Genomic DNA, 26,212 nt, shown 5'->3' on the forward strand with positions numbered 1-26,212 from the left:
TATTTTTTACCATCTGAAAAGCTGACAAAACCAGTGCAATATCCGCAGTGTATTGGCAAAGTCAGGAGCATTTCTAATCCTTTTTCCCCAAATAAGATGTTGAGAGATTCCTCCCCACACACCCTGAAACGAATAGGAAATTGTTACATTATCAGGTCTGCGTGCTCCAGGTCTGGCTCCGAGTTCTCATTTTGCTATCTACTAAAAGCATCTTGTGTGTTTTAGTGTATTTCTTGATTTCAAAGACTGACTAGAAAACATTGGTTGCTGAGCACATCTTAATGCTGTTTTGGTGTTTAGATGCTTATACATGGGTTGGGAAGCCTGTCTGGGGACTCGAGGCTGAAAATACTCACCCCTGGTATTCGTATGTTTGTGTCTGTATAACAATTCATATCTTGGCACCTACAACAGTCTTTGAAATGTAGTAGATAGATACCCAGAATAGATTTTTAGGTACACAAACTTGCATTTAAAATTGTGGATGTCTCTACTCTAGTTCAAGGATTTAATAACATTGATTTACAACATTTGGTCTATATTTGTGATTATTCTTATTCTTCTTATTATTATTATTACTATTACTATTTAACAGACCATATTTACTTTGCAGAAGAGTCACACACTGAGACAGAAATTTGTAGTTCATTTCGTTTACTGAGAACTAGCTGTGATGGTGAACAAAAGAATTAGGACATTAAAAGGTTCTTTCTTATAGAAAAGTAATCATAGTTTACGATGAAACCATATCACAGTAACTCAAGGAAATTTTAGATTTTGGGAACCTGTAAAAGAATTGATTGCAATACCATTAGAGTTTGGGTTTTTTTTTAATCTTGTTTTGGTCATAGTAATACACCTTTACAAATGGAAATATTTCTGAAACTTTATAAGGAGTGCTTTTTCTAAGCAAAACAGTGATTCTTGTTTGCATTAAATATGTGATGTGAAATTTACTGTGCTGGAATCTGAAGGAAACGGGGACACCCGTGGAGAAATCACCTTTGTTATGGCAAAGAGTAGAAATAATTTCTCAGCGTTTTATTTTGAATTACCATGACTCTACATGCAGAAGTAATTGTGTTCTGTAATGACTTCGGCTGGCTGGTGGGAGGCAAGGGTAAGAGGAGAGGGCTGGAAAGGAAGCAGCCTTCTCCAAGTCAGCTGCTCACAGGAGCTGTGTGAGTTTTGGCCGGGGACGCTGTGGATAGGAGGTGGCCAGTTTAGGGCTTGATCTTCAGCTGGCGCTGGCTTAGCAGGGCGGCTTCACGTAGCTGGTGAGGGCAGGGTGAGTGGCGCAGCGTGACTTCTTTTGGCCGCAGTAGGTGGGTTGCGGGGGCAGCAAGGATGCGCTCACCGTGATGCGGGCCGGAGGCGCGGCAGCAGAGGCTGAGGCCGTGCGCGATGCTGCGCGCGCCCTCGCTGCCCACGGCGCTGTCTACCTGCGCCGCACCAGACGCGGCCCACGCGCGCACGCGGTCACCGCCAGCTGTACCCAGCGACGACTTCTCCCACTAGGAGAGTGACAGAAATGTTCTGGGGTTGGGGTTTTTTACCGTGTTCTCTTGTCTTAAAAGATGCATCTCACTTTGCAGACATAATCTAGTAGCATTTTCAATTTTAATGAAATTTGCTTGGTTCTTTTAAATACAATGTTCTCAAAGAAAGATGAGGTTACAATATAAAACCACAGCAAAAGAAAGTGTGTAAATACGACTTTTCTATTAGAAAGGGCAGTGTCTGGGGAAGGGCTGGGAAGCGGGTATTTTTTACTTTTTAAAACAGATATAACCTTAAAGCCATTGAACATATTTACTTGTTTTAGGATTTGCTAAACCATATCAGGGTATTGCACCACAGCAAAAAAAGAGAAAAAGGGAGATTACACTAAACTAGTTTTCTGAGGGCACAGTTTGTGTCGATGTACACACACACAACATCCTATTTTCATGCCGTTGTTGCATATGTTCATAAATTAAATTATTGAAACACTTGTTTCTAAACAAATTGAAGATGATTTTGTGCAAAAAAGGAAAAAACACCAAAAAAGGCAAACCTAAAAAAGCCCCCTCGTGAACAGAGAATGCTGTTTGCTCCTGCCTTTACACTATGCCCTCTGATACACTGTCTTAATAAATTTAGTCATACTACTGTATTGTTTAATATACAACATCAACATTTTCTGTTATAGTATAAATAACCAAAGTCCAGACCCAGGAAACAAACCCACTGTGATTGACAGTGCATCATCATGTCATATGAACCATTTCGGATATATGCGCACATAAATATGTATATAAAATATTAATGATACACAAAACCACAGGTAGGGCATGTGCGTGTCGACAAGAAAAGCGACACAGGAACTCATACACGTGCATGTCTGCACAGAGATGTCGCAAAGGCAGTGATCCTACCCAGTAACCAGAAATCACATTTAAAAGCTAAGTTCAAGGCAGTCTTAAACTCCACTGGAGCTATGCATGTTTACATGGTTAATGAACGTGGCTTTATTTGTGCTGGATTTTAGTAAAAGCAAAGAAACAAAACCACCTGAGTAAGCTTCTGTCCCCCTCCCCTTTATAGCGTGGGATGTCTTAAAATGAAGGGTTAAAAAAAATTATGGCACGAGGTATATAGTGGCCTAAATCTAAGAGCAGTAGGAAAGAGGTGTAAGAGCAATAAAAGCAGAATGTTTCTGTACAGCCAACATCTGACTTCACACAGGACATTGCAGCAGGGTTGGGGAACTGCTTTGTCCCTTCTTGGTTGGTATCAGTCGGAAGTGGAGAGGGGTAAGAACAGCTGAATGTATCCCTACTAGCCGTGAAAAAACGAACCCATTTCAACTTTATTAAAAAAAGATAATAAAGGAAACGCACCCCTGTAAGCTCCCCCCTTGAAGGTCCTCTTCAGGTCATTCCTATACAAAATGCTTGGTAGTACCTCGTTGCCAGGTACAGTCTGTCTTGGAGCTGAATGTGTAGCAGGCATTGATGACAAAACCATAGTTGGGGCATGAAAGTGGCCGACGATTCCTTGTGCCCACCCCCTGCACAGTGTCTCGGGCTGGAAGGTAACAAGCAATAATGTCTGTTAAGGCAACTGAGTTACAATGCAGGAGTAGAGGGGATCACCTTTGGGCCTGTAGTTTACTCATTTTTTTAGGGGTCATTGGCCATCCTGTACGTACTAGCCTACCTAACACGTACTCCTAACTTCTCACTGTTGTAGGTATATGCATCAGTCTACGGACATTCATACACAGCATTCACATCTGGTGAGAGAGCTACTAAACAGGCATGCACTTTCAATGTAAAAACACCTCTGTGCCTACGTGTCATATGAAGTAAGTGTCTTACAGCTGGCATGAAAAGCTAAGACATGAGATTCTAAAAGCACGTATTTGTAATTCATTATTTCATCAGTATCTTTCCTCTAACTTCAGTGTTGTTGCTCCTGACTTACACCTGCAAAAGTGAAAGCAGAAGAAGGAACTCTGTGTGCCTGTAACAGTATGTGTGTATAGGAAATGTATATCAAATATAGCTACACATATCAGTCCAAATTGGCCTAGGTACAAGCATTCATGGTTCCATCGAATCTCTTTTATAATAAATACGTGTGCTTGCGTGTGCCTGTGAATGGAGAATGTGTAACTGTATGACAAGACTGCGAGTCTTGTTGGTTATATGACTGTGTTTATTGCAGAATATCCATTTATTATGCAGAGTGGAAGTATTTATATTTTAAGTTGATAAGATGAGTTATTCATATGAATGTTGCCCAGGAAGTACTGCAGCACCGATGACAGATTTTTATGCAGCTGCAAAAATGTCTTTTTTGCCCAGTCTTAAAGTCCGAGAGTGTTCAGGGAGAGGAATGAACTATTTGGAAGAGGAAGTTAAGCAGAAGCTTTAAAAAAAGGGTTTGTTTATATCAGCTGTGTTTGGGGTTAAAATCTATTCGTCATAGAAGTTTTTATTCTAACTGAAGTTACAGTACCTGCAACAGAACCCGCCATGGAGAAAGCTCTTGGTGGACTTCACTGCACTCTGCAAAGTGCTGCAGTCTCTGGTCTCCATTCAGCAAACCACCATTTTTTTAACATTAAGATTAGTTCCACTGAAGTAAAAGTAACTTAAAGCACATGGTCAAATGATTTGTTGAATAGGAAGCCAGGGTTCTCAGAACCTTTGCAGGACTTGGTCCCTCATTAAACAGCAGGTGCTGGGAAAAAAGGAGACGGCTACAAATTTCAACTGGCTGGTTTAATTCAGCTCAGTGCTTTAAAAATAATTAAGTGCAACACTTATGAGTAGAGCCACAAAATCTAGGACAAGAGGACATCTTCTGTGCAAGCAAAATGGGATTTCTTTTTCATATGTAAGAGAGAGACATTTGGATATTTTCCAGGCAGTTTAAAAAGATGAAAAATGTGCATAAGGAGACTTTCCCCACACATATTTCTAGCTAGTGCTTTTCTCAACTGTACACCATACTTTTCTAAATAACTAAAACTTAAAAAAGAAAGAAAGAAAAATTAAATACATTGTAACTTGTTTATGCAGAGAGAGGAGGGGTTGCTTAATGAAACGTGGGGTTTTACTGGATAGGGAGAGAAAACATTTATTCAAAGAAAAGCCCACAATACCCTTTTCTATACATTAAATGCCATTCATACTTCACAGAGTATATCACAAGGGTGTTTCTTCACATACCTGCTCGCCTTCCTAGTGACACAAACAAGGCATGCCATGATGTCAATACCAGCAGCACCCTTGCAGGTGGAAGCGTTCTACTTTTTGCCACCAAAACAACTCAGAACCCTCTGGCTGGGGGGCCCATCCCACCCCAGCTATGAAGTCATCTGACATGGCCCCCTCCGTCTTTAATTGAGTTTAATCTTAAAAAAAAAATCAAATAATACCAGGAAGTCAAAAAACATATACCTGGTGTAAGAGCCCTACACTCAGAGTGTTAAGAGAGAAAACTTGGCCGCTGCTGCCTGTTGCATCCTTGTCCATGTGCTGCATCCTCTGCATGGGTAACAGTTTTGGCACGGGAGGTTTGCAAGAAGCATCTGTTAAGGGAAGGGCTTTCAGCTATGACTACAAAAGCTCCTACTTACATTACTAAAGGGTTTTGGTGATCAAATATTTTCAGTAAAAACTTTAGTACTCATTTTAGAAAACTGAGTTGCAATGCATGCTACCAAAAGGAAAAATCTTTTCTTGTGGGAGAAGATAGCTGAACTTTTGATTCTCTTGTTTCTTTTACTGTCCAGCTGACTTGTGCTTTGTTGCTGTCATGGCTCATGCCGCTCCAGTAACGCAGCTGTTGAGGCTAGATCTGTGCCGGAGGAGTTTTAACTCATGTGGAAACGGTGCTCCCCTCGAGTTATGTGGGAAGAGAATTCGTACCTGTCCTGGCTATGGTAGCCACACATGTTGCATTCAAAAGGATCGCGGAACCCATGGCAGCCCATATGGATTGTATACATCACGTGATCCAAGAAAAGGACTCGACAGTGTTCGCACTTGTAAACTTTCACTTGCTCCCCATTGCTGCTGATCACTTTGAAAGCATCCTGGGAATTGTCAGTACCTGCCCTCAAGACATCATATTGCCTGTTTTCTTCTTTTATAGAGATGCCATTTCTTGCATGGGGACCTATGTGGTTTGTCAGGTAAATTAAACCACTGCGTTCCTCGTTATTGCTCTCTGTATCTGTTGAGTCTTGGCAGCTGTTGCTGGGAGAGGCATCTCGTTCAGAGGAGACAGATTTGGCTTTGGAAAGCAGCAACAAGTTTTCCACTGCGCTGTCCTGAGCTGTATGGTTGGAGCGAGCCTGATTGTCCCCGAGAGGTTTGTGGAGCTGATACATGGGGCTGATGACAGGCACCACCTCAGAACCACCTGGTGGTGTCTGGACAAGGGGACGCAAGGACTCTGCCCCCAGGTAACTGATGGCGTTATTAATGGCCTGGTCTATAACGTGCGTCTGCATTATCTCATTCTCCTTCTCATAGTTGGTGGTGGCATCGTATGGAAGATCAGGCAGACATTTCTCACCTGCAGTGAAAAACAGTCAGGAGTTAGAGGGTTGATTTCTACATAATTAAGGGACCGAACATCATGGATTAATAAAACAGCAACATGGAAGAAAAGAGTTGATCAAATCCACCTCTGAAATTCACCGGAGGTATTCATAGTTCTCTAATATAGCTGGTCAGAAAAATGGTTGGTTGGTGGTCTTTTGTTAACCTGCAGAATAATTTGAGGTCTTTGGCAAAGCAAATGGATGAAAACAGACTCTGGAAATAATTATATGGGGACTCGTGGGAGCTATAGATCGACTGCTTCACCCTCTCTTTCTCCTTTCTAACTGGACTCCCTCATCTGCCTCCTATAGTGGGCTGATGCCTTTGTGGTTAGTGAAGACAGTGTACCAGCACAGCTACAGTGAGCCTGGTCTTCATGCTTCACAGCATGAAGCACATTATCAATATTTTTCCCTAAAATATTATAGTTTTAGACTGGAAATTGTATATTTAGTTTTAGACCTTCAGTTTCTTAGAAATAACCCACATTGGCAGTGTGGTCATATGTAATTTCGGAGAAAAATCAACAAAACCTTAAACTTGCATATTGCCACCTCCCCCCCATACCTTGTTTTTTAAATAAGCCATGTTAGATAGATACATTACCAGAAGCTACTCATGTTCCTAGAAATTTTGTGTCAAAAAGTTATCATCTACAGGACCAGCCAAAAACCATGGAAAAAATTTAAGTGTATTTGTAGTTGGAATATATTTTTCCTATGAGGTAAAAAGCTCTATGTAGAGCAAGATTACTTGTTACTTGTAACTTTGACTCTGATTTGGGATGCCAAAAGTAAGGGGGAACTGTCAATTTTTTTTAAAATCAGACTGTACTAATATATCTCTAGCTGGATACCCTAGTATTGAATGCTGAGTTTCACTACGATTTCTCAAAATTCCTGGACAGATAAGACTAAGCAAAATGTAGAAGGTAAAAGTTAGGAGTCGGAGAAACTACTGAAGTGCACAGATGCTGATTTTATGAACCTGAACAGTCTTCTCAAACAGTGTAAGTGATCAACGTTCTTATCATCTCCCTAATAAATTTATGCAAATGCCAAGGGGTAAAAAATTCCCACAGGTTCCTAGGGACTACCAATAACACACTGTTTACAGTCCGGATGGATTTTCTAGCTCTGCAGATCTTGGGAAATTTCATTGAAAGCCACAAACATCTCTATGAGGTGCTGTCACTGTTTCCTAATCGACATGACATTTGCTGGTAGGCCTCGGAAAGTCCTAATTTGTCTAAAAGAAATGTTAATAGGAGCATGGAAAATTTACCAGAAGATCTGCAAATTAATTTATCAACAATTTCCCACCCAGTTTCTACTCAAGTTGACTATTCAAAGTCAGCGAAGACCCCAGAAAACTTCTAGCATGACGCTATTGCAATGATGGGGCTAAAGTGTAGAAAGTCCTGCTGTCTACATTTCCCACAAGATATGGTTTCACACTAGTTTGTCCATGCTCTGCAAGCAGAGAAAGAAACACTCTGAGTGTTGCGTAAGTTCCTATAAGGGTACAGCCACCTTCTAGCTGCGCTGCACAAGCTTCTACTTCCTCTTGGTTCCTTTCCCTATTATTCTGGCAATTTGAGCACCCCCCTACTGGGGTGCATTCTTTTTTCTTCCAGATTTACCCTTTCTAATGCTACAGTTTTCAGGCAGAGTTTGAGGCTTAAGATTCAAAATAGACGTTCTGAAAAACTCTTGAATTAAATATACAAAAACTCTTCTAATACAAATGTATACCCTTGACTCAAGGAGGAAAAAATTAAGTCAAAATCGTTTATATTCCATGGGGACTGTATACCAGTGAAAAGTGGGACTCGTCTTCATCACACACAAAATTTTGGGCATCCAGAAGGCATGATTTTAATTGCTGTTTCTTGGGTAGCGTTTGCTTTATGTACCATAACTAGTTGGTAGTTGGACTGAGAGGATCAAGTGCTCATAAGAAAAATTTGTTTCCAAGCAGAGTGTCTGAAACAGACACAAACTTGAGGTAGCCAGGTATCATTTCTATATCTGGACAATGCAGGTAATACTTGCAGTCATTAAAAATAATAGCTCATTTCTGTGGTTATTAGAGCATAAGTAAATTAAACTGCTAATGGTTTGATGCACTTCAAGCTTTGCACTGCTTAGGGTTCTGCAGCAGGTACCTAAACAGCAAAAATGCACTCAGTGCATGTGGGCTCTTTTTTTTCTTTTTCTCCTTTGTGGTTTTGTTTTGTTTTAACCCCTCTCTTTTCTTTGCTGCCTATTGTTTTAACACAATAAACGTGTGTCAGCCTTGCCTGCAGTTCTCACTCTCTAGTTTGGATGGCCCAGTTCTGCTTTTGGGTCTGGGAGCTATTCCAGTTTGGAATACAGAGAGAATTTTATAGATAACTGGCTTAATTTGGTGAACAATCTCACTTCTGAAAGGTAATGAATTTAGCCTTGAGAAAAACAAGTGAAGCAGCAGACAGTCTTTCCCTTATGCGAAGGATGCCATTTGCTCCTTCTCCCTGGAATTCAGCACGGGGATTGGGACGACATGGTAATCTACAGGAGCAATAAACATGTTTTATTACCCAAAAGCTCTCCTGACCAGCCAGCCCAACCTTGCGTTAATCAGGAATGTACCTATTACATGAAGCAGCAGGTGAGGATTGGAAAGGAAAGAATTTGGGGGCATTTTCTTGTCAGAAAAGTTCATCCTTTCGAAGGTTAGCAAATTTCCATAAATATCTTCTGTCAGTAGGTTGTCTTCCTACACCGCACCCTGAATAACTAACTGACAGGAAACTCTGCCCTCCTAAAACTCGTAGTTAAACTGGCTGTCTTTACTGATTCTCAGGGTGAAGAGAGAAAAGGAGAACAAAAAAGCTAGTCCACACCCACGGATACATCGCATATAAGATACTTGCTAGTACCTTTTAAATTTTAACACTTCTGGTCTTCCTGGAGCTTTCATAGAATTAGTATTTTGCCTAATGCAATCAGTTACTAGAGTGTCTAAACAAATCAGGCTTGCCTCACATAGTTGATATATTTTCCTAACTACCTCCATTACAACTTCTGTCCTTTTATAAGCATAAGCATTTCTTATCCTTGGCTACCTCCTGGAATTGTTGCCTTTGGACTTGAAAACAATCTTGGACTGTCATTTCAAACCTTTTGTTGCACCTCCTGACGTAGCTGAGATTCCCCTTTCCTTGTCTCAGAAATACTAGTTTTCCTTTCACCCTTGTGTCCTCATTGAAGAAGGTATATTTGGCATTTCTGCCCCATAAACTGGTCTTTTTTTGCCTTGACTTTTGACTGAAGACCTTCTTAATGTGCATTTTGTTTCAAAGACTTCAGTTTTCTCTGATTGTCTCCTATAGAATACCATGATAAATGAATGTGCAGAGAATTATAAAAGAATCTAACTAGATATGGGTATATGCTGATCTCCCATGTTTTTATTCCTTTAAGACTAACTCTACATAGCTGATGAAATATGTGGGTCTCACTATTACAAAACTGATGTAACCACTACTTGGTACAGGTTTACCAAACAGAACAATATAGGTGTAGCCTCCATTTTTATAGCTGTAGCCTCCATTTTTTCATTGTTAAGACAAAAACTACTAGGTGCAAATGGCATGCAGTTTTTGCATCATTTATAGAATGTACCCAAAGATCTTTTCATTTAGGTATTCTCAGGCCTAGGTTTATTTATTCCCATGAGCATTTTGGGCTGTAAAAGTATACAGACTTTATGAAGGGGTAAAGAATATTATCTAGCCTATGCTCAACTATTCACAAATGCTTTCACAAACACCAATATGCCCAGATCTGGATGTCATCGAAGAAGTTAATAAAATAACCCTGAAAATGTGGTCAAATGCTTTCCCAATAGGAAACTTCTATTCCTATCTTCTGGTTCTTAAGACAACTTCAAGAGCCTGTCCAGATCTTGTAATGATCTGGTTCATAAGCATTAGAAAAAGACAACAAAAAGACTTAAAATCAGTCTCCAGATGTGGAAAATTAAACATGCAGGAATGTATGCTGGAGAAGTTTGTTTGTTTGTTTTTTTTTTTCCCCCAACACATCGCTATATCTGCTTCTATAGAGACAGATATCGCTAATTTAGTAAAACAAGTAAAATCATAAAGCAAAAGTAAAAATCCTGTGAGGTGTTTTTTGGGTTTTATTTTGGTTTATTTTTTAGTAGACAGCAAACGTTTAACTCTTACCAACAAATTTCTGAGGCATAGAGCTCTTACGTTTGGCGACGTTACTTGCTAGTCTATCCAGCACGAGGGATCTTTCTGACCCTATCTTGCACAGGTCTTCAGCCATTTCACTCTGGTTAGTTTCCTCTTTTATGACTGAAATCAAATGACATCAGAAGGGTTAGGCACGCTTGTTCCATTTTAATGGAACCATTGTCTTCAGGTTATTGTGTCTCAGCTAATGTCTTTTCGCTCCCAACCAGCTGGAAGGAGGAGCTCACTACTGCAGACACAGGGCGATTCTGACTCTTCGTAACAAAGTCCCTCATGCTGATTAATCATGTACATGTTCATGTTTCCCTCGTTTAGGATACAAAAATGAGATTGCAACTGCAAGGCGTCTGCCTGTATGTAACGTAGTCACTCCGCCCTTGTACTACAGCCACTCTGCATTTCCGTGAATACATGAGGTGCTAACATTATACTGGACACAAAGAAGTTCATCTTTGCACCCTCCCACTGTCACCTCCCACCGTCCCTCTGCACCTCTCCCAGTGGAACCGCCTGTATGATCATTGCTTCTTTAGCAGGAAAAATGGACAAACTTCTCAATTCCAGCAGTGGAAGATGTATTTGCAAGCTACAGCAACCCTTTTCCCCACCCTGCTTTTTTTTCCCCTAGTAAGTATTTCTATACTTCCTTGATGAAATTTTAGACTTTAAATGACAATTTAAGTTGCTAAAGTCACATATATAGTGGAGCACTGATTTCCAATACTCAAACCTGTTTCCCAGCCTCCTGCTGCTGCTGAGACACTGTAGAAAGGAACTTAGCTGTGAGGCTCTAGGAAGGGGAGACTGTTTCACTACATTTTACTTCAGTACTTTTCTGCAGAAACAGAAGGGATGTATGAAAATGCGCTGTCAAACAATGACTATGAAAAAATGCGTGGAAAGGTATTTCTGACTTCCAGCATCTAAAGGAAAGGTGATATGCAGTGAGATCATAGCACAACTGTTTTTTGGTTTCTTCTTTTTTTTTTTGGCAAGGGAGGTCAGAGACAGGAAAGGGGTTAATTTTACTTTTACCTGCTACTATGATATGGATATTTTTTCCTGCACTTGTGAGTTGCTATTAAAGGGAGAAGTAAAAGATGATTTTTAGACTTTGATTCTGAAAACTATTTCAATTAGGTGCACCACTCTGCTACATTTTGCTTTCTGTGCCTGCTGAGAATTTGTTTTGTCACTGGATTTAATGGTTCATAGAACCCATTACTCTGGTACCTGGGTGTTTCTCAGTAGTTGAGAACACGCCGTTCCTATGCAATGTTATTTTGGCAATATACCACTGCCATAAAAGGATGGTTGTGAAAGTTTCATTATTCCTGAAAGATGTGAAATCAGGGTCTGATGGATAACTGGAAGGAGCGACACCACTCTGCACTACCAAACTGAAGGGTGCACAACTGGTTCTTGAGTCACTGCTGCAGCAGCACATACTGCAGTGACAGCGAGTCTCGTGGGACTATGCCCCAGCCCCATAAGATGCTAAAGATTGTGACCAATGCAAGATATGTGCAGAATTTGGTCGTGAAGGTGCAGAAAAGTAAAGGGCATTGATGGTACCTAGTCATCATTGAACAAGCACATGCCAGCATCTTGTGCTGGCTAAGGCTTCCAGATACCACTTCAGGAAAAGACTTACAAAGAATGTTTTAAAGCAGCCCATTCAACAGGGAAAAAAAAAGACTGAATTTGTAGTTAAAAGTTGAAATGATCAAGAATTATCTGTTTAGGAGATAGTAACATTCCATTTCTAATCAATTCAAGAGAGGGTAAGTTATGTATTCAACTTTCAAACTTTTGAAACTGCTATTAAAAAAAACCAGCAAACTGAATTATGTACTAATTTCCAGCCTTTGCGAATGAAACCCCCTGAAATTTGCTACCAACCTGATAACTATTTTTCTGTAATTTGGTGTCTGTGAACTGAAAAAAAAAGTCATTTTATCTTTCCAAATGAAAATCGACAAGTGACTGAAGAATTGAAATTGACCGTTTTTAAACTTCATAAACTATTTCTTCTGTTATTTTATATAGGCCTGGTAAGACGTCAGCACACTTCCACTCAGCTCAAATGCAAAACTCCAAATAATATCTCCAAGAGAAGAACTTCACATAGGCAGTGAGATTCTAGTCCTCTAAAATAAGAATTTTGCCATTAAATTCAGCAGGTTCCTAATTTCATGCTGAATCTCCTCTTAAAGAAAGCAAACAAAAGTTAAAATATAAATACAATCTCTTGTTCCTGTCCTTACTCCTCTTTGCTGGATCTTTCCCTTATTTAAATACTTTCTCGGTTGTATTTGTTAGATTTACAAGCTGATGGAAAGCTTCTACCAGTTTAGGTCCTTTCAACTGACATTTTTTTTATGTATACTGCACAAAGTATTTTAAAAATGCTGTAAAAAGCAATCCCACTGTAGCAGAATGTCAAATCAGATGCCCTAGCAGATTTTTGTACCAACTTTTTTGAGTCTGGGGAAAAAAATAAAAATAAGAGCTTGAATTATGGCTCTAATAGCTCCATATCACACCTTGAAATATTGTAAGAACAGTGGTAGTATAGCTACCTGCTTTTCTAGATGTAACGTAGAATGCACTAAAAATCACAGAAGGACACCCACTCATTCTCAACTGTTTCACTGTAAATTTTCATCTTTGAGTTTATAAGGGAAGTAATGTAAACATGGCAAAATGGTATGTTTGCATTGAAGTAGAACAGATTAGAATGCAAAACACTAGGAAAAATGCAGGAAAATTTCATTTTTTAGAAATGTAAAGAACTGATTTATTAACTGAGTACTAAATTTTTTTAGAGTGAAGTCTTTGGCTGGATACAAAGTCTAAACCCTGAAGTTAGTCCTCTAATTTTTTTCCTAATTTGCAAAAGCACTCCTATTACATCAAATATGCATTTATATGATGCTTTCAGTATATGCAAGGAAGAAGTAATTCTTCCAAAGCATTAATGAATTTCCCAAGTTTTCATCCCACTGAGATATTAGGTATTCAGTCCTAAGCTGGTGTAAACTCTCCTGTCATGTTTTGCTATAAACAAAAGTCCATCTCTAAAATTCTATTATTTCTTATTAAAGTTTATGATTCCTGACACCAGTTTCATCTGGGCATTTTTGCTTACTAAGACTTTAGTAGTAGTTCAGCTACTCATTCACGCAGATTTTCATGTTCTGCGTGCAGGCATTCAAATCCATGTGCCAGACGCTGAAAATGCAAATCCCAAGACAGAATATTTACTTCTAAATCCTATCACCTCTTTGAGGAATAAGTATTGCTGCCTACTGTATATTACATTGAGCTTTTCTATTTATACATTCTCCGGCCCCTCAATAAAATTAGAAGGGGCGCTGCTCTAACATGCTGTCTGCCAGAAGCATTGCAGCTGTATTCACTGCTATCATTATGTGCATATACTTTACATTATTTGATAGCATGTAAAAACATATTCAGGTTCTGTCCAGATATAAAATATTAAATGAGGCATCATTGCAAATAGGTCAGAGAGAACCTTCCATTTTTGTCATTTGACAAACCAAATAACATATATGGACAGGATCAAAAAGGTATGCAAGAAATGTAACTTACTGGATGGGCTTAAACTCCACCACAGAAGCTGGATCTTACATTCTCTATCTAAAACTGCACATGCAAGGGGATTTTGTATGGCTATTTACTGTGATCAATCCCATATAGATCTTTAGGATCTTTGTTAAAAAAAAATCCAAACCCCGATATCTGCTTGCGCTATTTCTGGGCATAGTTGTGGATTTGATATTCTCCAAGAAATGGGCTTTACCTTCATCATAAGACCGGTCTTTCAGAGAAGCGCAGCAGTGCCTCACCTCCCCCCAGTTTTTTTTTTTTTTAAAGGGGAGGTTGGGAAGAAGGCTGTCAACAAATTATTAGCCTTTCTGGACTGTCTTAGTCAAACTGGCTAAATTAAATGCCTCTGGCTTCATGTCCTCTTGCTTGGAAGAGTGAGATCAAAGACAGATGGCTCATCCTTGTTAGATGAGTTGGTCCCAGTGGTCAAGTAAACCCCTTAAGCTGTGCCTGGGAAGGGCAGGAGGTGTGCAATGCAGAAGATTCTGCAGCCCTACCTAGAACACTGATACTAAGTCTTTATTAAGAATACATCCACAAGAGTACCACGATATAGGACTCCAAGCAAACGGGAAAGGTGGTGAGATGATGTGGTCATACTGTCTTGAGATGGTGAACTGAAATTGTCCAGGTCTTGCAAGTGTTTTGCTACATGCCTGGGTTTTACTTTGGCTTTTTGTTTGAGCTAAACAAAATGAGACAACAGCCAAATATTTACCAAATATAGAATAAATACAGATGCAATGTCATACATATGGGGGGTGTGTGTGCCTCCCCAGTGCAAAAGATGCCACAAATGGTGCTACTGTTCCTTTTGCACTCCTTTTTCTGTGTATGTGACGGGACAGCATTAATCCCCAAACGGACACATTTATTACCTGAATAAAGGCTGCTTGAGATGTTCATGGTTTGCAGGTAGTTATGACAGCGTTCTTTATGTTCTTCCAAAGAGCTGCGCTGCTTATAGCTGCGACCACAGTATCCACATTTATGGGGTTTGCCAACTGGAGAAAACACAGTTAATTGAGAGATTTAGATGAGGTATTCAACAGCATATTAATAGTAGTAAGAACAACAGGAAAAAAGCCCACCCCAAAAATAAACCCATGCTGTGGTGAACTAAAGAAAGATTTTGTCAATTCAAAAAAACCCCCCAAAAACTAAACTGATGGAAAACTAGTTGTCTATCTTTACATCATCAGGCCAATTCTGTGGGTGCTGCAAGCTGATTTCAGATGATTCACATCAGATAAGGACTGCGACATTAAATCTTCAAAAACGGCATCTACACAAGTTAGAAACTGAGACACCTTCAAAGGTCTGAGCATAGTTGCTTTAGTACCTAACTCCCACAGAGACTGCCAACAGGGGAACTGGCGGTGTAGGTAGAGACACCTGCCCACGGCTGGATGCCAGTTCTGATGTAACCAGAACCAGTTCAACCCTTTTAGGACAATGTTAAATTTCACATGTTTTCTTGCCCTCTGCTTCTGGAAATTCAAGAGAAATGGCATGTCAAAATTTTTTCTGAATTACACCAATCCATATGTAGGCAGTTCCAGACATTTTGCAGTAACAATATGGTTTCATGGACTTCTGGACCTGAATTTTCTGTCTTGGCATGACAAGACTGTCACCTTATATGTCATTTCGCAATTTTAGATGGTTACACAGCTTAACTTTTGAATTTTATTTACAAATTCTCAGGTGAAAATCAGGCTCAGATATCCAACTTGTTTTATAATGTATTGATGTCAATTTGCCAATTGCAGGAACTAATCAAAATGACAGTTTATGCATTGTCTCTTTAGCTACAGACTCTTCAGAGTTTGCCAAAAGTGTCTAGGTGTAATTTCATGAGTATATGAAAAATTATGTTTAAAATTGTGCAGTCATGAAAATCAGTAACAGTAAGAGAGAGGGAGGCAAAATAGTATTTTAAAGATGTGCTTTCCTGAAACGGGCCAGGACCAAACAGGAGAAGTGGAAATTATTTTGGACATCTGGGACCAACACTAAGGATCTTATTATTTAATGTGTGTGCTAGAGAAGAATTTCCTTAGTTTTGTGCAACACGAAAATGTCACTTTGAGAGCTCCCCTTCTGCTACCCAGAACTTGGTCCCAAAGCCAACTTTTGCAAGTAAAGTTACCAGTGTCAGTTCCAGCAGTGTGTTTTGGAGGTCTCCTATCCAAATAACAATTTGCATTTCCAGCTTAGCTTGGGAAAATAGATGAGGCAACACTCTGCTTTTAAAGGCACTTTAAAGGTGCTGAATTGGTTTTGCTTCACAGAAGGTTTGTGACTATGGCTTCTGTCAAACAATGAGAGGTTTGTGGTAATGGAAAGGCACAACTATTCAAAAGTATTTATTCAGATCTCCATATTACTGTTGAGACAAAACACTGAAAAACTCTAGCAGAGTCCTCTTTTTTGGCAGATTATTATCTTTCTCTTCCCCCCCCTCTCCCTCCCCCCCACCCGTTCTCTTTCAAAGTACTTGTAATAACAAGGTGCAACAAATGACTGCTGCTAAATGCTGTAGGTGGTATTCACTCCTTAGGTTGAGAATGACTACCAGACTGGAAGTTTTTGAGACTTCGTGACTTAAAACCTACTGTGTTTAGACCTTATATTATCTCTACATGCGGATAAATGCCATCCAAACGCCAAAACATTCATCAACTTTAATTCATGTTTGTAGTTCCATGAAATGGATTATTCACATGAGGCTTGTAAGATGAAACCCCAATACAGAAACTTTTAATCAGCCAAGAAGTATGGGAAAAAAAAACCCAGTTCTTCTGGTGAAGGATCATGAGCATGAGATGAGTTTAGTCATTTCTTTGCTGCTAAAACACTGCGGCCAGCGCACGGCTTGGTTAACCCCAACATGGGGCTACTCGACTCCTCAAGGTGAGAAGACCTCAGGCCGTGAACTGATGACGAGCACCCCTGGACGGTCTCACACCTTCACTTACCTGAGTGAGTCCTCAGGTGTCCTGTGAGGGCATCCCTGCGACGGCAGGCGTAGTTACACAGGTGACACTTGAAGGGCTTTTCACCCGAGTGCAACTTTATGTGGCGCAGAAGGTTACCCTTCTGTGTAAAGGAGGCTCCGCACTGATTGCACTGGAAAGGGCGTTCTCCTGTGGGGAGAAGAAGAAAATATGTGAGAACAAAAAATCTTACGTGGTAACAAGAGAAAGATTTCAGTGAGAAAGTTGTTTTCTCACTGCTGCTCTGTGACTTCCACCGGCTGCAGGTTTGATATAACATGAGGCTTTCAGACTAAACCTGCCAGTTTCTTAATGCTTCACTGGCTGGGTCAATTTGATCTGAAAATCTAATTTTTTTTTTCTAAATCAGAATGGCACATCACAATGCAAATTCAAACTCATTTAAATAAAGTGACTGCAACATTTTGTGTTGAAGAGCCACTCTTCCTGATCAGCAGTTTTGGAATAAACCAATATCCAATTTTGCATGTTGTGGCATTTGGTGGGGTTTTTAATGTGGCTTTTTTCAAAGGGTCTTTAAAATATGCCACTGAAGCAGCAAAATAAAAAGGAAACTCATTAAAAATGCATTTCAGGATCACAAGTTCATTTCAGCGTTACATTCTTATATTTAAATGAAAGGCACTTCATTATAACAGTTATAATAACTTCTTTTCATTTACATTTTCCCTGTATTTTCCCTTTCAATTTCTTCTCCATTACCTGTCTGTCCCTAAGCAGCCAAATCAGGAAAGAGACAGAGAAAGAAAGAGAAAGAGAGAGACTAAAATCACATAAGTTAAGACAGTGCAAAGGAAGCCCTGTACTTCCATGCCAAAGTCCCAGCCCTTCTCTAGGTAAGAACAGAGGAGCTGCACAAATGGGCTCTGCTGGTCGACGCTTTGGACGGACACAGGATAAAACTTGAAGAGACGCAGCGTTGATTTGTCTAAACTGGTCCCTGTTATCAAGGAAGTGAATCAATAGCCTTTGTAAAAATTAATATGGCTGCTGTTTGCTTTTTAGTGCTGTTTAAAATCAATATGCTCCTTTATTCGCTTAGCTGTTTTTTTAAAATTTAAGATAGATGAGGCCTTTTCTTAAGTCAATGGGAAATAAAATATGTTTCCAGTTGTACCAGATAGGAGTAAAGGAAAATTTATACATGAGGGCACTCCCATCAACAGGAAGCGCTCCTGCATGCCCATTTCTCTGTAGCCCTCGACTAAGTCAAATCAGCTTTTGAAACTCATTTGCTGAATTCTGTTTCTCTTAGGCATAAATATAATCTGCTATAGTAATTAAAATGCATCAACAATGTTAGAAACAGCCCCGATATGACCTGTTCTTAGTTTTGATTTTCTTTTTATAACAATAATATTGAATATAAAATGTCAGTGCTGAAGTTAAAATATTAGAAAAACCCAAACAAGTTAAACAATTTCTTCCTTGTCTCTTAACCATCATGTATTATTTTGCACATCTAGGATGAACTTGTATGTCCATACGTGCGCATATATATGCAGCACGATAATTTTTTACTTTTGGGCAATGCAGTAGAACAGCTGGAAATCAATTAGACAGCAGCACAGTCCCAACCCAAAAATCTGCAAAATCTACCATGAGGGCTGGCAGCTTTAGCATTCAGCAAACAGTAAAATGAATCTATTTTATGGCAAGATATTTCCATTGGTCAAACAGCTTCAAGCAGGTCAGCATAGTCCCTGTCAAGGCAAACGAGCTCACTCTCTTTGTCCATCAAGTAACTGTATTCATCTAAACTATATCAGCAACTGGTTCAACTGGGGTGGCCCACAAAAATGCCAGCATTAGCCTTACAGGATTTTGCAATAAGTACTTCATAAGCCATGTACAGTAGTTGTTAGGGGAAAAAGAAAATTGGTAAGAGTCTGTCTGCTTTACCTCTTAATCTTTGGGGCAGTTACTCAGCGTGGAAGGTATTTTTCAGAAATGGACTGAAACAGTAATGAAGAAGTCAGTTTGTCACGGGGGACACAAATTCAGAAGAAATGGTTAATTCTTACTAAACAGCTTTTCTAGCATTCATTTCTGTTATTTTTACTCAGAGGAGCATAAGAGGAGAAAATGACAATCGCAGAAGTACTCCAAGAATGAAATGTAAAGCAAAGTAAGAAGGGAGCGTATCTCCAGCCTACAGCTCTCGCAATTACAGGGTGAAGTCTTGCACTGGGTGGAGAAGACAGACGGATGGAGCATTTCAAACGAGACTGCTGCATACCAAATATTTCTACGAAACTTAAAGTGGGATCAAATGTAAGGGAACCTGCACGCACGTTGCTGTACAGAGGAAAAGACACCACCACCACAAGAGCCTGAAACTACGTGTAGCTTGGCCGGCCCTTGGTCATCCATGCTGCAACTACCAGGGTGGGGGACGCCTGCCTTGTGAGCCCAGCAAAGCTCCCAGCTCTGCTAGGATGGAGACGGTTGCTGATGGAAGGTTATTGGGTGTGGTGCTAACCCCCCAAAATGGGGAAGGGACAGGACGGAAAGAAAAAATACATAATGCATCTTTTGTTTATACAGTCAGCTTTGTGTGTTATTTTCTCACCAGTTCTGAACAGCACATGTCTATCCTGGGCAGATTTCACTGCACGGTGTGTAGCTATGGATGAATATGAGTCCAGGAGCGAAAACTGCAATGGGACCCTGAATTGAATCAACCACCATTGCAGTGATTCACAAGCCTTAGTGGGAGCATGGGCCCATTCAGTAAAGAATATTTATCATCTTCATTCATACCTTTCTAATTTCTTAAAAAATATAATGACAAAATCACCTAATACTCAGAGACATGCATAGCACTTTTTTTTTTTTTTAATGCTCTTTCTTCAATGGGCATTAGTTCTCTAAATAAATTTGAGACATTCAGACCCAACTAACAAGACATAAGTGAACTAACTGGTGACAGAAGTTAAGGGAGTGTACATATAAGGAGGGAATATATATACCTATGCACACACACGTATATGCACATATAGACATGCGCACACATGCACACACATATGTGCACACCGAGCAAGCAAAGCCTGAATCTACACCCTGAGGTCTCAGCACCAGGGAGAAGGAGGGGGTTTCTCTCTCCTTTCTAGATCTCCTTTTTCCTAAACACCAAGCGCAAGACAGCAGCAAGCTGGAGGAAATCAATGTACTGAAAGCCTTGGGGAAGGAAAGTGAGGAGAGCCGGGCATCTGTGAGTGGGATTCGCTCTGCAGATGGGAGCAACAGGTAAGGTGCTAGGAAGCAGTCAGTGCTGTACAGCTGCTTGCAGACAGGAGGGGGCAGAAATATCAGGTGCTGCTCTGCATATCTGCATTTGGCAGGTGTATTCATTAAAAGTAATTATGCCTTTTATCAGGCCAGGCAGTCATTTTATTTTGGCACTTTAGTGTGCTAGAGTTTTGTTCACTTATCAAATATTTATTTAAGGAAACCTCACTGCATATGCAGGTTTTACATGAATTAGCAGCAAAGTAATTCATTTGCGAGTCTTATTCCTTCACTGGGCATGTATTGAAATGGGCTTCAGCGTAGTCAGTTAAATGTCTGTAATAGTATATTCCATTTCTACTTTAATTTTCACAGTGCAGCTGAAAGGAAAAGCAGTCACCACTGTTTCCTTATGACGTCCTTTTAATTTAAACTACCAGCTCCGAGCCTCCACTCCTTGCCAGCCCCCAAAAAACCTCCTGAGCTCACCCGAAGAGGCTGCTCGGGAAAGGAGCTGAGGGCGAGGCCGAAGGGAAAGCAAAGGCTTTCTTTCCATGGAAGGACTCAGGGGCGCAACTTCACACCCTTTATTTTTATTAAGTGTAAAAGAAGGGGGTCCTGCTGTGCGAAGTGCAGCTTGTGGGGTGCTTCCACTGTAGGTTTTAACTACGGTCCCTGATTAAAAAGAGGGTCCCGTTGGCAAGGGGAGGGCTCTGCAAAGGGCATAGAAGTCTCGGAGTGACAGCCCTTGCATGGTAGCACCCCGAGCACCCTTGGCAGGCACACGAGTCCCTCTACCAGGCAGGGAGTTTGGGCAGCTGGGGGCCTGTGCCAGCGAAACCAGTGAGGCAGCCCCCAGGGATGCTGCCACAGGGAACAGGCAGCCCAGCTCATCCTCTGGAGACTCAGCCTGCCGGCTACCAACCAGTGCACTAGAAACAAAGGCAGCGCTGCCCACCGCCTCCCTAAGATCAGGTGTGTCCCCACACAGGCCATTCAGCCCCCTGGGGCAAACACTGCCTCTGACCCTCAGGGACCCAAAACAGCTCCTCCGAAGCAGCAACAGTGTACTTTTAATAAAACAGCAGCCTCCTTAAACAAGCACAAAGACTTCTACTTCTAAATGCATTTTAAGTTGCAACATTTTATTTCAACTACTACAGCATCCTCTTCAAGCCCATGGGTCTGTTTAAAAGGCCTCATGTCCAAGTCATTTTCCATATACTTTTTATTATGGCCTTTCAATACTTAAAGGGGGCTTATAAGAAAGATGGGGACAGACTTTTTAGCAGGGCCAATAGGGATAGGACAAGAGGTAATGATTTTAAACTAAGAGAGGGTAGATTCAGACTAGATATAAGGAAGAAATTTTTTACAATGAGGGTAGTGAAACACTGGAACGGGTTGCCCAGAGAGGTGGTAGATGCCCCATCCTCGGAAACATTCAAGGACAGTCTGGATGGGGCTCTGAGCAACCTGATCTGGTTGTAGATGTCCCTGCCAATTGCAGGGGGGATGGACGAGATGACCTTTAAAGGTCCCCTCCAGCCCAATCTATTCTATGGTTCTATGATTCTATGATTTATCAGCTTTTAAAGGATCATATTAACATTCAATTAAAAAAACGAAAGAAACAATCAAGCAACGAGCACTTTATTCTATCTAGGAAGTAGGCTGCAGCCTCTCTTCTGAGAACTAGTTGTGGCTTTTCCAGTAAAGATAATTAGGTGCTCTTCTCTGACAGAGGGATTTATCATATTGAATTGAAGAGTACTTTGAAGTAGGCAATGTAACAGCATTGCTAACTATCACCAGCACTGCTTCTGAACTGCTTCTGAACATGGCTAACCCACGTTACGCTAACAGATCACACCCTTCCAGAGCTTGAACAGCCACAGTTACAATGACAGACATTAGCACTGGGGCGGGTGGATGACACTCGGGGTCTTTTCATGGATCCTCTCCATTAAACTCTGAAAACACTTTCCTAATCTTACTCCTTAGTAATTCTGGGGAAATCGTGTAAGCATGATTGGGGGGATGCAAAGGAAGAACGTATTTATGTGTTCACTAGCATAACTATTTCAGTGGAACCTAACCACTGGACAGGTCGTTCTTACCTTAAAAATATTTTAAAATTCCCTCTCATTTGAATATTCATGGAAAAATGCCAAATATTTTATTTATTTATTTTCAAAGTAACTTGCGTAGCACAACAGTACAGTTCAGTTCTTCTCCTTTGACTATGGATGACCTTAGAGTTTAGATTGGAAGCCTAATTTTTAGACAGCTTGTATCAGGTAAGATGAGACTCACCCGGTCTTTACTTCTTCATTTGTTTCAGCCTCTTCATTTTTTGCACTCTTTGAGACTATTCAGAATTAGAAAATTGAGGCAAGAAAATTCACAGCACTGTATAATGAAAAGCCATCCCTATGGAGCACAACATCTTTACATGTCTCAGTGGAAAACCTTTAGTCCAGATTTGACCAGTGACAATACTTGTTTTTACTTCATGAAACATTTGACATAAAATTAACCCCTTTTTTACTGAGACTGCCAGTACAGTTCCCTTAACATTTGTTTTGCCAATTACTTTCATAATCACTGATCCATAATGAGCTTTGTTGCATTGTTGGAAGCATTAGAACTGGGTCGATTTCAGAGTTAGCCACAAATGGGTTTTTCTTCAGCAATTCTTAGAAATTTCTTAGAAATTAAACAAGACTTCTTTACTTTTTTTTTTTAATTTGACTTTTTCATGTAGCTTCAAACCAAACAAACTGCACAATTTCTAGCCCAATAGATGGACTTCCATCAAGAAGAAATCTCAGTTCTTGTGCTGTCCAAAATGGCATAACAAAATAACCAAGTTCCAAATGCCCATTGATGCTGCATTATCTTACAAGAGGGAACATGTGCATGATACAGAAAATAAGTCTTAGTTCCTAATATGTGGCCAATTCTTGTCAACTAAAGGAAAAACTATGGCAGGCCTTACCAGTGTGGCTTCGTTTGTGAACCATGAGCACATTGGGACCGATGCAAATTATCCCACAGATATCACATTTTAGCTTTCCGTTAGGAAGTCGAATGCCTCCAACTCCTGACATAGCCTTGCTGCCTGGGCCATTGTGTGAGCCATTCATTTTCTCTCCCGAGGTATCAAGCATTCGTAAATCCTCCGCACATTCTTCCCCATTCATTTCACAGGCACGCCCATTCTCTTCATCACTCTGAGTCTCTATTTTAATATTACCAGCTGAAAAAAACAATACAGGATGCCACTCAGTTTTGTTACAGAATAAATATGGTGGCAAAGAAACAATCACATCAAAGGAGATGATAACTTCTAAACAGCATGTACAATATGCCTAAATAACAAAAGCTACAAACACGACTACATTTCTATGGGCAATGCGATGAGTTTGTAACACACAGAGCAATGAACAGTGAATATCAGTAAGACAAATACAAGGTATCCAGGGAGCTGGGAACCCAAACAACATTACAAGTCTATTCCTAGGTCACTTTGAGATTTTTGCATTTGTAACATTCATTTTGACAATTCAGGCTAGTTGGAATGAAACTTAAAATGAATCCACTTCACATGGATTTGTCTAAAACAATTGTGAAAGTCAGTAACGCATCAAAGACAATGGATGAAAATGAACTGAAAATGCAACATTCTCCACTTGGCAGGAAGATCCCGAGGGTTGTACTGAATCCAAATATTTGGTTTGCAGTTCTATGGGGTAAGCAAGGACAACGGGAAAGCAAAGAGTACAAACACTGATAGAGAAACCAGAGCGGGGAAGGTTGGAAGGAAGAGTTTAAGAGCAAGAACTAGCATTACAGGAAATTATAGGAATGATAATTGTGTTTTTAGGACAGTAGGATTAGGACCGTTGAGTAAGAGGAGAGGATCTCTACAGCCATGAGCTACTATAAAAAAACAGTCAAATCAACAAAGGTGGGTGGGAAAACTGTTTTGACTTTATTGGATAAGTCCTTTGTGTTATAATCCCATAGGTGACAATTGCTTGCAGCTAGAAGAAAAATTCAAATATAAATTTGGCATAGCCTTACTACATGTGATAACACGTAGGTTGGTAAATTTGATCTGATATGAACACAGCAAACCTAAACGTTATGGAAAAGGGCCAAGATTCAGATCAGTTAATGCCAGTATTCATTCCTCTTCTCTCCACAGGACTATATGACGTTTTGTGTAGAATAAATCATCTCTACAGTTATTTCCCTCTTTTCTAACCTGATGGTTTTGGTGAAAAAACAGTTCTTTGTTAGTCTGAAAAAGACGATTTATTGCCCCAAATCTTACTTTCCCTTCAGTGAAAAACCTCTTCCTTCACCCCATCCCACCCCAAAAAGGAGAGCATTTACTTCAGTGTCTAGCTGAGTACACAAGGGGTCTGTTTCACCCAATAAAGACAAGGTCTTTTCTTTTTGTGGAAGAGTAGTTTCATGCTAGCCTTATTCATAAGTGGTGCTGTAGCAATGACATAATTAAGCTATGGGCAATAATTACCTCAAGAGATGAAACACCTTGACATTCATTTGAAATTGAAAGGTCTGACAAACTGTTCTCTGCTACACCCTGCAGCCTCCCAGGTGTCCCAGGAGGATTGCATGGATGTGACCAACAAGAGTATCTGACTCAAAATCCTACTGGGAAACACGTTGAGTGTAAAGGTGTTCACATTCCTGAACACTGCTTGACTGGACATCTTTTATGAAGTCTACCAATCTAGGCATTTTAATGATTTTTCAAATATTGCGTTTTTAATAGAAATCATAGGCAAGACAGAATGAGTGCACACCATAAATAGCAGTTCTTCCTTTACAATGACAATGTATGCCCTAAAAAGGGCAATAATTTAGAGATACGGAAAAAAAAAATCAGTGACCAAACAGTGATTTACAAAGATGGTATGACTGGCTAAACAGAAGTGATCTACACTATTCTTCAAATTTAGTGGACTACAACCCTGTACTGCTGTTTTCACCAGGGCAAATGGAAACAATAGAATAATTTGGCTTGAGCATATGACAGATTTTCCATAATTCACACACCAATTTTATTCTCTTAATTATAATAATAGTTTGAATGTAAATATATTTATACAAAACAATTACAGGCTCCTTGCCTGCCAGGGATTTGGAGAAGGTGGCTTTTGAAGTAGGCTTTATGTTAAAACAAAATACATGTGAACGAAGCAAAAAGATCAGGCTACTTAAGTCCTTTGGTAGCGTATGCAGACAAATGTACATTACTGAGAAGCGAAATGACACAAACAAAAAATCATAAAAGTAGGAACTAGATGGAAAGGCTCTGTAGTGAGCTGAGTTTGCAGTATACTTACGGGAAAAAGATTTGGGAATTATTGCATGAAAGTCCCTAAAGCCTTCTGCCCCGTATGCAGCTGCAATAAAGAAGGCAAACAGGATGCTGGTTTGTGGTACTGCTAGCAGTAAACGTAAAAGAAGATGGCATTATTGCTATAAGAGAAATACCTAGGAGAAAGACAGAACTATCATCACAGAAGCAACACAAGCAGTTTAGGATGAAGCAGGAACAGCAGCAGGACAGTTGGCAGGGGAATCCTGAGCTGCCCAGAACAATTCCCATTTGTAAAAATGCCCTTTTTTTCCAAAGAATCCAACAAGTTTTGTCATGTTTTCTAAATGCATAACCTCTCTTGGGTATTCCCCTTGCTCGCAGGTTAACTACTGTGGAAGTCAAGAGGAATTTTTGCTAAAGTGTCTCAAAAGGGTCAAAGGGAGCAGAGCACCTAACACAGCCTTCTCCCGCAACCAGGGGAACCACGGGCCCCTGCAGTGCAATCTTCTTCTCAGGATTTATTTTTTGCCAACATGGCCTCTTTGTGTGCCAGAGATCTCTTCTTTATACGTCCTTGTTTCTAGTCACTGCAGTT

The 26,212-nt window shown here is 40.2% G+C and overlaps 1 protein-coding gene across 19 annotated transcripts in view; it reads right to left on the reverse strand.

The window, feature by feature from the left end:
- Window positions 1–1,698: 1,698 nt before the first annotated feature.
- IKZF1 (IKAROS family zinc finger 1) overlaps window positions 1,699–26,212 on the reverse strand; it is a 69,610-nt gene continuing 45,096 nt past the window's right edge. For 10 of the 19 annotated variants that reach the window (XM_082308541.1, XM_082308542.1, XM_082308539.1 and 7 more), the window contains 6 exons: window positions 25,640–25,699; window positions 23,257–23,517; window positions 16,986–17,153; window positions 14,883–15,008; window positions 10,339–10,473; window positions 1,699–6,075 (listed from right to left, as the gene is read on the reverse strand). In XM_082308541.1, coding sequence (XP_082164667.1) covers window positions 5,369–6,075; window positions 10,339–10,473; window positions 14,883–15,008; window positions 16,986–17,153; window positions 23,257–23,517; window positions 25,640–25,699 — 1,457 coding nt within the window. In that variant the 3' untranslated portion in view covers window positions 1,699–5,368. The remainder of the gene's footprint in view (window positions 6,076–10,338; window positions 10,474–14,882; window positions 15,009–16,985; window positions 17,154–23,256; window positions 23,518–25,639; window positions 25,700–26,212) is intronic. The other 9 variants (XM_082308529.1, XM_082308538.1, XM_082308540.1 and 6 more) reach the window with 8 other exon arrangements.

This window comes from Platalea leucorodia (genome assembly GCF_965183815.1).
Source record: "Platalea leucorodia genome assembly, chromosome: 1".
Lineage (NCBI taxonomy): Eukaryota > Metazoa > Chordata > Aves > Pelecaniformes > Threskiornithidae > Platalea > Platalea leucorodia.